Source organism: Cephus cinctus, unplaced genomic scaffold (genome assembly GCF_000341935.2).
Source record: "Cephus cinctus unplaced genomic scaffold, Ccin1 Ccin1_scaffold0680, whole genome shotgun sequence".
NCBI lineage: Eukaryota > Metazoa > Arthropoda > Insecta > Hymenoptera > Cephidae > Cephus > Cephus cinctus.
The window spans coordinates 52993-65370 of NW_014333305.1; the positions used below are offsets into that span (position 1 = coordinate 52993).

Consider the following 12378-nt stretch of genomic DNA (forward strand, 5'->3'; position numbering starts at 1 on the left):
GAGGACGCTTTAGCTAGAAACTACTAGATGGAAGTGGGCACTGAAAGTGTCATAGGAAATTGGACGGAAATTGACTCCGTTACAAAAGAAGCACATATAGCCTAGCTAGTGGTCAGAGGGCTGCCGCTGATAAATGATACTAGGTCCTAGTTTAACAGCAGAAGTGGCTGTAACGTTTAAATATTCACAAAGAGATACAAACCCCGGTTAGGTAACGTTACCTGAAAACTTTGACGTTACCCTGAAACTTTAACAAGGCACCTCGTGCACGACGTGTCGTTTCATATGTACTTAGCCTATCATTGAAACTGGTCGATCAATACATTCCATGTCAGTAATCGACAATCTCATCGATGGGATCGGCAAGATCATTTCTTCGAATCTTCTTTTCCACTGGACCCAAAGGCCAATCAATAAAACAGAGGTCGGCCAATACTTCCGGAAGTGGTGTTAGCTTCTTTTTCTTTCATGTATCTCGAGATGGCGACTTGGATGATCCTCGGTTACGGTTAAACCCCACTTTTTATTGGCCTAAAGTGCGAAACTGCTCGCGACCCTCTTCGACTTCACTGAAAATCATTTCCTATGGTTTGATCTGCCAATTTACTTTTTACCCCTCAAAATCATCCAGAAGTAAACACAGTGCGATATTATTTTGCTCCAAAGTTACGACGTAGTCTGTACTTTTATTGTCGCTTGGTTTCACTATTTTTTTTTCTTCCTTTTGCTTTGCTCCTTTACTCCGTTTTCCCCAGTAAATTGCGAAGCAAACCATCTTTCAGTCTCGCGACGTTCCCTCGCATTAAGCTTGTCACGGTTCTTTGATGTTGCGAATATTTCTTGTTGTATCTTTGGGTATCGACCTTCGTCTCTTTAATCATAATAACGATAATAACGAAGAACAGACGTAGCTGGTGCACTCAGCGGGACACTTCGGTCGAAAGAGGTTTCATAGAGACTCGCCCATTCAGTCCAAGAGAGACTCCTGAAGATATAATGGAGCTTCATCTTGTCTGTGTCTTGAAATAATTATTTGGCGAAAGTAGCCAGGCTCTTTCTGCAGGGATAGCTCGGTGGGACTTTAGACCTAGGGGTTGATTCTTGTTAGCAGAAACGTACCTTAGGGTTTTCTTGATAAGGACAAAAATTCATAAAAATTAGCAGTGACTGAGGTGATTGAATAAATTTAAAAGTTTTGAGAGACAAGATGGACGATGGATGCAATTTGAAAAAATGATCATAAGAAACGATTAGTTCTGTATTTTCTTTTTTTTTTTTTCTTCTGTCTTTTGCTTCTCTAGGTTTGTGGGTCTCGACTAGGGGTAGGTCCGGTAGGCATGCACTTTTTTTCCTCCCCTCTTTCATTCTTCCTGTCTGCTGCATTTCTCGAGAACGAAACGTTCTCGATTTTGGCACCGGCCCAATTTCTCTTCAGAGTGAAATACGTAACCCGTTTCCGTGTAAAATAGTGAAAATTTTGGGGTGGCTGGGTGAAAGGAACAAAAAGACCGAAGAAAAAAAGAGGAATCGTAAAGGAGACTCGTTAACCGGGTACAGGCATTATTTCCATCGTACATAAATTTGGACTTTGAGGATGAGATTTTATAAGAAATTTTTTTTATTTCTTTTTCTTCTCGAAAAACAATGGAAATCAAAATTTGCTCCCTCCACGAAGAAGTAATCGTAAAATTTTCTCAAAAATTGAAAGTCCACAGGTATTTTGAATTACTCATTCGTATTTTACCACCTCGGTATCCTTTACTAATAATTTGACTACCTTATTTTCTTTATCAGGACTGCAAGCTTTCTTCGAGACTTCTCGCCTAGCGATAAGAGAGAATCTAAAATCTTTTCGACGTGTCCCATCTCCTGGTATCTACCGTTTTAACAATGCTCTCCTCTCTCAACATGCCGTATTGATCGACGTTATACCTCCACTCGAGTCGACTCGGCTTGGTTGGCCTCTGGGATAGCTTTACGCTACGACTACGTCACACTATATATATGTATATATATATATACTCTATCCTACTTCGCATTCCACTTGGTGATCCACGTGAGACGAGCCACGAGGAAGATGCTCTCTTCTTTAAGACGCTCTGGCTGAATCGCTAATATTAACGCCTGCCGAAGGATCCGACGTCCTTTAAAATGCAAAAGAATAACCATTGAGTCTGTTGCGTGTACTGAGAATATTTATTCCAGCTGGCCTTTCAATGAACCGATAGACGGGTGGTATAATAAAAAAAAAAAAAAGTGGGCAACAAATAAAGTCGACAGACAAAACCGACTGAGAAGCGATTAATCTCTCGTTAAGTAACAATTTAAATTTCTCTTTTGAATAGCAACGTCATTCGTAACTGCATTCTGTGCAGGCGTGACGTAATTTCTGCGGATTACGTAAAAGGCAAAATATTTAATCATCGTTGTGCTTGGCTCTGAAATTACATAAAGGAGATACGAAGATATGGAGTAATTTTAAATTCATACGGTAAACTTTATTGGCAATGTAATTTAAGGATAAAGAATTTTTTCGAAAATTTTTCAACACCATATTCTTGAATCAACGTCGAACGGAATTGCGTTCTCAGTACACTCACTGACTGGTCGGCCGATCGTACTTCACTTCCGGTCTGAATTTTCTAATCTGGTCTCAATCAGGTAGAGGAGCCTGTTTGTCAAGACCGAAATTATGTCGCGCTATGTGCACGTGCCTTAAAATCGATGCAAGGACTATACGTACTACCTATCTATAGATATATATTCATATACCAGATAGATACATACTTGTAAGCGCACATAGCAGTGGCAGTACACTGTAGCGAAGGAGGCAAAGTGCTAGAGGGGAATATCTGATACATACACGAGTTAACCTTTATTCTGGGATCCGTTGGTAGCCATGTCCGAGTCATCGATCGAGCCAGGAAAAAGCGATTGGTCGCTCGTTAGGTTGTACCTTCACTAGAGCTACGATAAAAAGGGGATAATGTTTTATTATTCAATGAATTTATATGTCAGAGGTATCGTATATCGTTTTTTAAACCTCAGCCACAATGCCTGTATAAAGTCATCCTCTCTTACTGCAATGTCACTAGGAAAAAAAAATAATGAGCACGCACTGTAACTAAACGTAGTTTATTGTTACCCGTAAACCAACCGGGTATATTGTGCTTGGCGTTTATATTATATATATGTATATACTATTGTACTCGAATCTGTAACATGACTGGTGACTATACGAAAAGTGGGTAAAGTGGGTTGAAACCGTCAAAGCGGATACTCAACTGCATAGGTCGAGCGGGAACGTATTTGCTGCTCCCCGACTGTACGATTGGATAGGCGAGCTAAAGACCGAGAGAGAGAAAAAGAGCATTATAGGTGCGAGAGATAGGAAAGACAGAAAATAGAGAGAGCAGCGCCCGAAGGCCAAGCGAGAGAATCTGCGACGTGTAGGCGCGGGCTCCTATAGTCATCCAATATGTAATATAAAATGTATAGACGGGTCATACGCACTTAGAAAGTCGCTAAAGAAAATGCATAACCGTTAAAATGGATTTAACGATCGCACGTAGATTTACAGCGTGAACGTAGCCGAGTATCGGTAGCCTCTGGCGAAGGTTTTAAAAGTCAGAGATATATCTAAGTCGGAAAATATAATCAGAGGTGATCATCGATACAAGGATACGATACGTATCGCTGTAACGCTATATCGATTAATCAAATACGTTAAAGATCTGACCCACTCGAGTCGTAGAAGTCTCGAGATGCAGTCGTAGGAAGTTCGCGAGATAATGAAACAAAGTCGAAGATAATTATCGGAGTCGAGTGGGAGTTACCGACTGTCGCGAGTGCACGATCCAGGACACGAGCACGGGTATTGAGCTGCCAGTTACGATATTAATTAATCGACTTTTCGAGACTAGGATAAATCAATCGATTCTTTGTCGTGTTTCTAAGCGACACTAAAGTCGTTCCTTGCCCTCGGCAATGATGGCGGATGTGCATCGTCTTGACGCTGCTTCTCAATTTACGTCAATTGCCTCAGTCTCGTGTCTCTTTCTCTTTGGTGCGCTCGTGATAGAGAGAGAGAGAGAGAAACAGTTTGTGTTCCATGGCGTAATTAAAATTAGCTGCGCCGAATGCTCGTGACATCATGCACGAGAGAACGCATCGTTATGCAACGAACCCTCCGCCAGTCGTATGTTATATCTTCTCTTGGCTATAACCTATAAAGTATGTATAACCTCATCTAACGCATAACGCATATACACACCCACGGTTATTTTTTGTCTCTATCACTGAAGCTATATTCCTATACTCGTAGTCACGTGTGTACCGACCCTCACGTTGTCGACTCTTGGGTATCCACGTATAGTCTCTAACACTCCTTTGGTTCTTTAACGAGTAGAGACTCAATGCGTAGGCCAACCACGCGTTCCTGAGTCCCTTTGTTTTTGTCCGACGTTCCGTTAGGACTCTCCTTCTTTTCCTACCTCTCTCTCTCTCTCTCTCTCTCTCTCTCTGTCTCTCTTTCGTATTACCCATTCCTCTCTCTATCAACATGACGTTTCGCGTTCGCAAATCGACGCCATATGGAAAGTCGCCTTGAAGTCCTGTCTCTCTTTCGTATTACCCAGAGTCCCTTTGTTTTTGTCCGACGTTCCGTTAGGACTCTCCTTCTTTTCCTACCTCTCTCTCTCTCTCTCTCTCTCTCTCTCTGTCTCTCTTTCGTATTACCCATTCCTCTCTCTATCAACATGACGTTTCGCGTTCGCAAATCGACGCCATATGGAAAGTCGCCTTGAAGTCACAGTCACATCCGCTTCGCGTGTACGTAGCCAATGAGGAGCAACGGAACTGACGCTAGCGTACTTTTGTAACGACTTGTACATCGTTTAGTAATTTTAATACCGACTGTTTCTATACGTACGCGAGACTTTTGTATAACTTGAATGCTCCTTGTGAATGGGTGCTTAGCGTCGAGCATAGCTTTTATGGTTATGCACGTGACAGATGCTACTTTTTACATTACTTACCGGACTTCGTGATATTTATCGTTGAAAATATACAAGGCCGACGTATTATGCACGAGCTTTCGATAATACTGTGTGAAATTATGTAAATTACTAGAATTAATGCTGATATGGATATGTGTCTGTATGTATATTTTTACGATAAGATTCCTTCTGTCTTTATTATCGACGCCATGTTTGTTTTCGATCGTTAGAATTTTCAAACGTAAAATTAACTGACGCCGTTTCTATCGAATGTAAATGGGGAATATCGATAAAGTAATTTATCTCCAAGAAACGCTTACGTGCTATTTGCCAAGCTGTACAATCATTTCTAACCATTCACAAACAAGGCGTTCTTCCATTATAGATAGGCGAACTAACGGCATAGTCCATTTCTGGTTACTTTCTAAGCTGTGGGGTAGCGATTATAGGTTGGCTGGGTTAACAATACCTTGGATAAATGGTATTTACTGTTTCGAAATATAAAGACACGAAGGGACCGGTCGAGCATTATCCTTGGTATCGCAAATATTGACGATATGCTAAGGCTCTTTCAGTAGGTCTAAATAAGTCGTTTCTATAGAAACGAGTCTGTATCTCGCACCACTTTGACAGCTGACGATCGACCGGAGTCATTTAATTTACAGTGCGCTTAGTAATTTCGTGATGGTTTTTTTTTTTAAAATGATACCGTAACAAGTAAACAGCGACAGATCCGGATGACGTTAACCAGGACGGAATCGAAGAATTGTTCCCTTGTTATCCTCATGGAGGTCCGGCAATAACCTGTATTAATCGTCGCCGTAGACATTATTGAATTCTCTTGTTTTGGCTGTCAGTAATAAAGCGTATCTCCACGTTCCTGATCGGAATACGAAAAGTTTTGGTTGAAGCTTCGCGGTAATGTAAACCACCCTGGAGTTACTAGGAATGTTTTTTCAGCTGGCACGAAAAAACAACCTCGTGCTCGAAAACACTAGATGCCTTCTCGCTATGCGCCGTGTAAACAGCTCGCTAAATTCGGCACCCGTCTTAACCTATCAACTCCCATCCATTGGCTCGGTGGGATTACGAAGTATAAGCGTTGCACTTGACTGTCGTTTTAATGATATATTCTTATATTTTCCAGCCACCGGAGAACGAGTTGCAAAAGGTCGGAGAACGAGTGCCAAGCGAACACGAGCTACGAGTACAAAGGTCCCTACAGCGACTCAACGTTCCGGATTGGTACAAGAATTCACCAGCTGCCAGGGACGGATTTCGTCTTAAGCGACACTCGGACGCCTCGCAGCACGGTGGATGGCGTGCTCTTGGATCGAAGACCACATCCCTCTCGTCCCTCTCGTCGTCTTCCAATAGACAACCCACTACCGGTAGGCATTTAGGGATAGCAGTCATGGGAACTCGTAGCAAAGTCAGTTACTTGGGTCAGGAGCCAGTGATGTAAATTGCGTTACGGTTATATGATTAAATTTCGTTTACATACCAAGAGCTAACGGATCGGATACTGCGTCCTGATCTAATGGCGAATGGGATATGGGAGTAATAAATTTAACGTAGAAGGTTAACTCGATTAACTCCTCCACGTCGTTCTCGTGCCTCCAGGGGGTTGATTGGAGCCAAGTTTAATCGAGCTAACGTCCTAAACTCAGGAGTAACTACGTACACGTCTTTATGATTCCGATAGGAAACCAATTGATTGTTTTATATTAAATTCCAGGTGCTCTACTCAGTCCAAGTCCCACGCCTCCTGTATTCTCAAGATGGAGCACCAGTCTGCTGAACAGCGCGGGAAGTTCGCCGGCCAGTTCCGCCAGATCGTCCTTCAATCATCGACAGCCGTACCTTGGATGGCGCTCTCAGGAACGCTTGGCCAATCCAAGGACTCCTGCAGAACGTCTTGCTCAGGGTATACTTCCCCAGCTGCAATCAGCGAACAAGGTACGCTGAGCTTGCTGCTCCGCTTTATGAGACCTTGTACGAGGTGGCTTAACGTGCATTGGCCCAAACACGTGATTTAAATGTCACGTCCCTTGGTCGTCCACGTGCCTTCCTATTTATTTTTAATTTCCGCACACGGCTTCGTAAATACCTCGAAACTATAATTAGCGTAGACGCTGACGAAGTTTTATCAAGATGGATTGCACCGACTTCGGTCTCTCCTAGCCGTCTCGCCCTGGATCCATTCAGTGCGTTGATAAAAAACAATGTTCTATTTTCAATTACAGCAGCAGCAGCAGCACCAACAGCACACAACGAATCAGCAGCTGGAGGTGAGGAACTCGATAAAGGAAGTGACCTCGGCCATTGTGCACTACGTACAAAGTGGCCAAGAGGTCGGTGGAGGTGGGAGGCTTTCTCCTCGACCTCGACCCGAAGACTGGGACGACAGGGGCGGCGCAAGATCAACCAGCCCCAGAGGTGAGCACTAAACAACCCTGCAAAACATCCTACCACAACAACCACAACCACCACCACCACTATTATACTCCGCAAACCAGGTAATTTTGAGTTATCCACTTTAATTTTTATCCTACCGACTCACTCGTTTTTTTCTGTTTTCTTTTATACGCTTCTTAATTTTTTTTTTGAATTACCTTTCTCTCATTTTTTTTTTCCTTATAATCTTACTCTTCTATCTGTATGTATTGCATATCGTCGGCTCCTTGTGCCTCTTTTACTCGTCGGTCGCGACTCTGTGACTAACGCTACTTTTTACAAGCAAACCCTCCACGTCTCGACCATTGCCAGGGGCTGTTTAAGGTAGTACACAAACACGCGGACGCTTTCGAGCACCCTTGTTACCTTACTCCTCCTTTCAGACTCACACGCTCAGCCACACCTTTTAAAACTCACTCTACTTTGCTCACTAACTCGTCTACCAGCCCTGCACAAGGGCACGGGATTGTAACGCGTCTCATTGGAATTGCCTAATGCTGTGACACTCGGGACACGAGAAACATAAGGATCTGCTAGTCTTGTGTGTTCGATTCAATTTTATGTAACGTACCCTATCAGTTATATATTTATTATTCCGATACAATCTGAGTGTTAGTTCGTGCAATGGATTTATATATTGTCAGTATTAGAACGTAGCCGTGTCCCATTGATCTATCTCTCGGTCTCGTACCAGATCAGCTCCGGATGTCTCTCTCGAGAGACCCATGTCATTATCCCGGTTGTAAAAAAAGTATCAGCGCGCACAGAATTCCGTGCCTCTCAACCTTGGCCGCACATACTATTCTCGGAGCATAACAAACTGGGAAAGATCCAGCCTCGCGTTAGAGTCGCGTACGAAGTGACCTCGTGTTCGGCTTTTCTTTGTCTTCGGCAGAGTCCCCGCATATCTTTGGACCTTTGAGTGTATGCCGTGGCGTTTCTATTTCGACTTGGTCTGGCTAACGGAAGTAAAACTTGCCGGCCTCCTCCCCGCGGAATCCCTTGCGATACCGGGAATACCAAAGAGCGTCGTACTTAGCAGGAAACATAAATAATAGCTAGTACGACGTCGCGTGACGTCATTCCCCCCTACGACTCGTATTACGTACTGCCGTGTTACGTAACCTCAAAAATTAGTACTCGGTGGCTAGGTGGGTTGGAATGGAAAAAAAAAGAAAAAAAATTAATTGACAGTTATGGATTCACTTAACACGTATAAAACTAATAATTGTTCCAATGACTAAAAGGGAGTGTCAAACTCTGCTGGATGGAAAGCTCCTTCGTCGGCTCGAGACCCGTGGATTCGCCGGAAACCCCCATGAGTCTAGCTACGGAAACGGAATGCTGTGCCGTATGTAATGCCACTGTTACGGAATCGTGTAGCTGCGTGGATTCGGCGACTTCCGGCCTCTACCTGGACCTTACGCCAACGAGGGACGGTATCCAAGAAGGGAGTAGTCTCTGCCCATCCCCAACGTCCTCTAGGAATTATCATCATAGCCAACACCTTCAGCAACGACATCATCGCGGTGAGTTGTTGCTCGCCTAGGTGACGACTAGAGACTGTCGCTATCAGAGAGGACGTCCTCGCGATCCTGGAGAGATATCGAAGTGCTGCATTTATATATATTTATATATAAATATATATATATATATATATCCCCATCAGGACTAGTCTCTTGAATCTTTTGAAGAGGCCATTGAAAGTGTATGAGTATATATTCCTCTACCTCCATTCACGATCATATTCACGACCTGCCATCACGACGAAGACACTCTGACAACCGTAATCCGGTTTCTTAGGTTTTTTATTATTATTATTATTCTTTTTTTTTTCTAAAAAAGAGAAAAGTCGAAGGGTACGAAGAAAAGATAATTGTACGTCAAACGAAAGCGTTACTGCACGGATGACGTGCGACTTGGCAGACACTTGACGGGACGACAGACCCGGGGGACACGTTCAGCTTCGACGTAGATCTTCTCCTGGGATTTATTTTCGCTAGGCGCTACCATCAGATATCGCGCATAAATTTTCCCTCGTACCATGTTAAAAGCGGACAACCGTCCAACTTTCGGCGTCAAAGCCAAAGGTAAAGATTTTGGCACTTGACACTTTTCCGTACCTACACTCCGTCACGATACAGTCCTCTTTCTCTTTGTCTGTCTTGATATCCTGAACTCTTCTGTACTCTCATCGATTATCATCAGAGAACTTATCAACCTCTTTTTCCCGTTTACCGATAAGAAGACAGAAAGGAATTTTCCCTTCGATATTAGATATCGCAAATCAATCGGCAAATCGGCTGTAAATAGGTGCTCGAAGTCAACAACAGTGACTTCAACTAGCGTTTAGGATTACAATGGTAACTTGTAAATATTTGAATTGCGCGCTTCCGAATCTCAGCTTCACGAAGCTCACGCGCGATGGCGCTCGCGTCGCGCACTAGCCTTTTACCACGAGAATCATTTCTATCTTGTAAATTACACATTTGATTAACGACGTACATCCATTCGACGAGACTGCTCGCGATAATTGTGTTTTCTTTTTTAACGTCCAGCTAGAGGCCACCTTTATATATAATAATGTCTTTCAAAACTCTCCTATCCTCCTCTGATTCTTCTCGTCCTCGTCGCTTCAATTTTCTCTACTTTAACCTCAAGGAGGTACCGTCCGTTCGGACATAGTAGGTGCCTGTTTCCCATCGACGTTACTAAACCACAATGACACTCTGATGATGTCAACGACCCTCCCACAGTCGTGCTCTTTTCTTATTTGTTCCATTTAAAGATTACACTTCGTCACGCAACGTACTAGGCCGTCCGATTGTTCTTTTTTAATCTTTATACTATTCACGTCGTTAATCGCGTTACGGGATACGATTAGTTGCGACGCCCACCACGCACTGTTGCCAATTATTAAAAGTATATTTTTTTGCAATCGACTTTGTTTTTTCTCTCGACGACGTCACTCGCACCAAAGGGACGGACTGGAATAAAATGAAATTTTCACATTTAGAAACGTACACGCGTATCTCTGAACTCTTGTAATTTTTTTCTTTCTCTTTTTGCACGTCCGTCACTTTCTGTCTCGTCCAAACGTCACTTTGACGTTTGTTGTATTTATTATTAGACAATATTATTAGACAAATTCGCACCTTGTTCTTTATCGGATCTCCTTGACTAGTTACTTTTGACGACTGATAGCAATTTCTTATTGTCCTTTATTTTTATTTCTTTCTTAAATACCATCGTCATCGACATTGTCATTCCATGAATCGCATCTTTTTCTAATCAGTCGCTGTTGCGATCCTTATCTTTAATTCATTGTGACGCTTGGTCTTTTTCATTATTTTTTTTTTTTTTTCTTTTTTTTCAAGCGACCAATCCGATTTTTACACAGTTTATTACACGACGTCTACCCTGTATTGAATCTCTTGTCACATTCACTTAACGACGTTCTTAATGCCTGCTCCAAATCTTAAATTTCCTTATCTTGTTACTCTCCTTGTATGGCGATTCTTCCTTTGTTTCCTTATATACATAAAAGTATATATATATATATACTTATTTTTTTTCTTTCTTACTGCTTCGTATTCACGAGCTGTAGTGACTCAACTTTGCGTACACGAGTATACCCTCTTCTAAGCTGTAAAACTTATTTAGCCGTTTTGTAGTTTTAGCGTTTATGTATATTTACTGTAAAATTCTCCCATCTTATGTTTACGTATTATATACGAATATATAATATATAACGTAATGTCCATTACTATTGTGTTGCAAGATAACGTTGAATGATATTTTTATTTCGATTCGCGATCTTCGCTGACCTGGTGCCGAGTCGGGGTATTGTTGTTGATACATATAAGGCGTGTTGAAATTGTATGGAATGAAGAAAAAAAACAATGTAATTACGAACAATATACAACAAATTTTTGATAACGGCGACAGAACACGAACGTAGACACGTGACACCAGGTTCGCGAAAAGCGCGCGCTTTTTAAGTATTCCGTACTTATTATCGGATATCATTTATCATTTTCTGTAGATGTACCTTTAAAAAAAAAAGCAACAAGAACAGCAACGACATCGACAAGAACAAGAACAAAAAAAGTAATAAATTATTGTTTGTACTTTTTCGTTTGTCGTTATTACGTTCATCCGCACGTTTCTATGTATAGACTGTCTTTTGTATCTCTATTTTTATTATCTCTCTCTCTCTCTCTCTCTCGCTCATTTTTTTTTTATTTGGCCAGCTACAAATATCGGTAAGTCCGCAACCGCAGTGTTTTTTTCTTTATTTTTACTTTTTTTTTCTTCTAACCTTATAGTCATTTATTTCACATGCTTGTACAGTGCCCAATAAAAACTTGACACTCGACGGATTTTGGCAGTTGGTGGGTCGAACAAAGGAAGGAAGTCTGTAGTAAAGGTGAAAAATATTAAAAAAAAAAAAAAAAAAAAAAATGCAATGGGACGAGTTTGCGCGTTTCGATAGGAGGAATTAAAAAAAAAAGGAAAAAGAAAGGAATACGATGAAGAGTAAAGTAGGAGAGTGTAAAAAAAAGAATTTAAAAAAAAAATGAAAAGATCCGGGAAGGGGTACCAGAGCTCTCTTGACTTCTGGCATGACAGCAAACTTTGCCTCTGGCAATTGTTAGGGTCGGGCCATAGCGATACGGAGGAGGCAATGGCGGCGGCAGCTCTTCTGCGGAATAAACCTAGCCCTGGTTCGACCACCCTGGAGGATGTCCTAGACTCCCTCCTCGGATTGCCTTCCGCCTCGCGAACTCCCAGCCCTGGACCCGGACCCGGATCCGGATCCTCTATTCGTCATCGATCCAACGTCAACGCGAGTGCCAATGCCGGGAAGAGCTGTAGCGACCTACGCCAAGACCTCCAAGGTAGGAGGACTATGTAAGTTTCC

The 12378-nt window shown here is 42.3% G+C and overlaps 1 protein-coding gene and 1 long non-coding RNA gene across 17 annotated transcripts in view; both read left to right on the forward strand.

The window, feature by feature from the left end:
* The window catches only part of LOC107269608, a 35152-nt gene that overhangs the window by 18715 nt on the left and 4059 nt on the right, over positions 1-12378 (forward strand). For 12 of the 16 annotated variants that reach the window (XM_025086915.1, XM_025086912.1, XM_025086914.1 and 9 more), the window contains 5 exons: positions 6145-6388; positions 6736-6956; positions 7244-7436; positions 8702-8983; positions 12113-12355. In XM_025086915.1, the coding sequence (XP_024942683.1) occupies positions 6145-6388; positions 6736-6956; positions 7244-7436; positions 8702-8983; positions 12113-12355 (1183 nt within the window). Of the gene's footprint in view, positions 1-6144; positions 6389-6735; positions 6957-7243; positions 7437-8701; positions 8984-9299; positions 11588-12112; positions 12369-12378 lie in introns of those variants that run through there. The other 4 variants (XM_025086916.1, XM_025086917.1, XM_025086921.1 and 1 more) reach the window with 3 other exon arrangements.
* Positions 7526-8628, forward strand: LOC107269628. The gene is made up of 2 exons (XR_001538090.2): positions 7526-7778; positions 7838-8628. It is a non-coding gene; the product is annotated as an uncharacterized LOC107269628 (long non-coding RNA).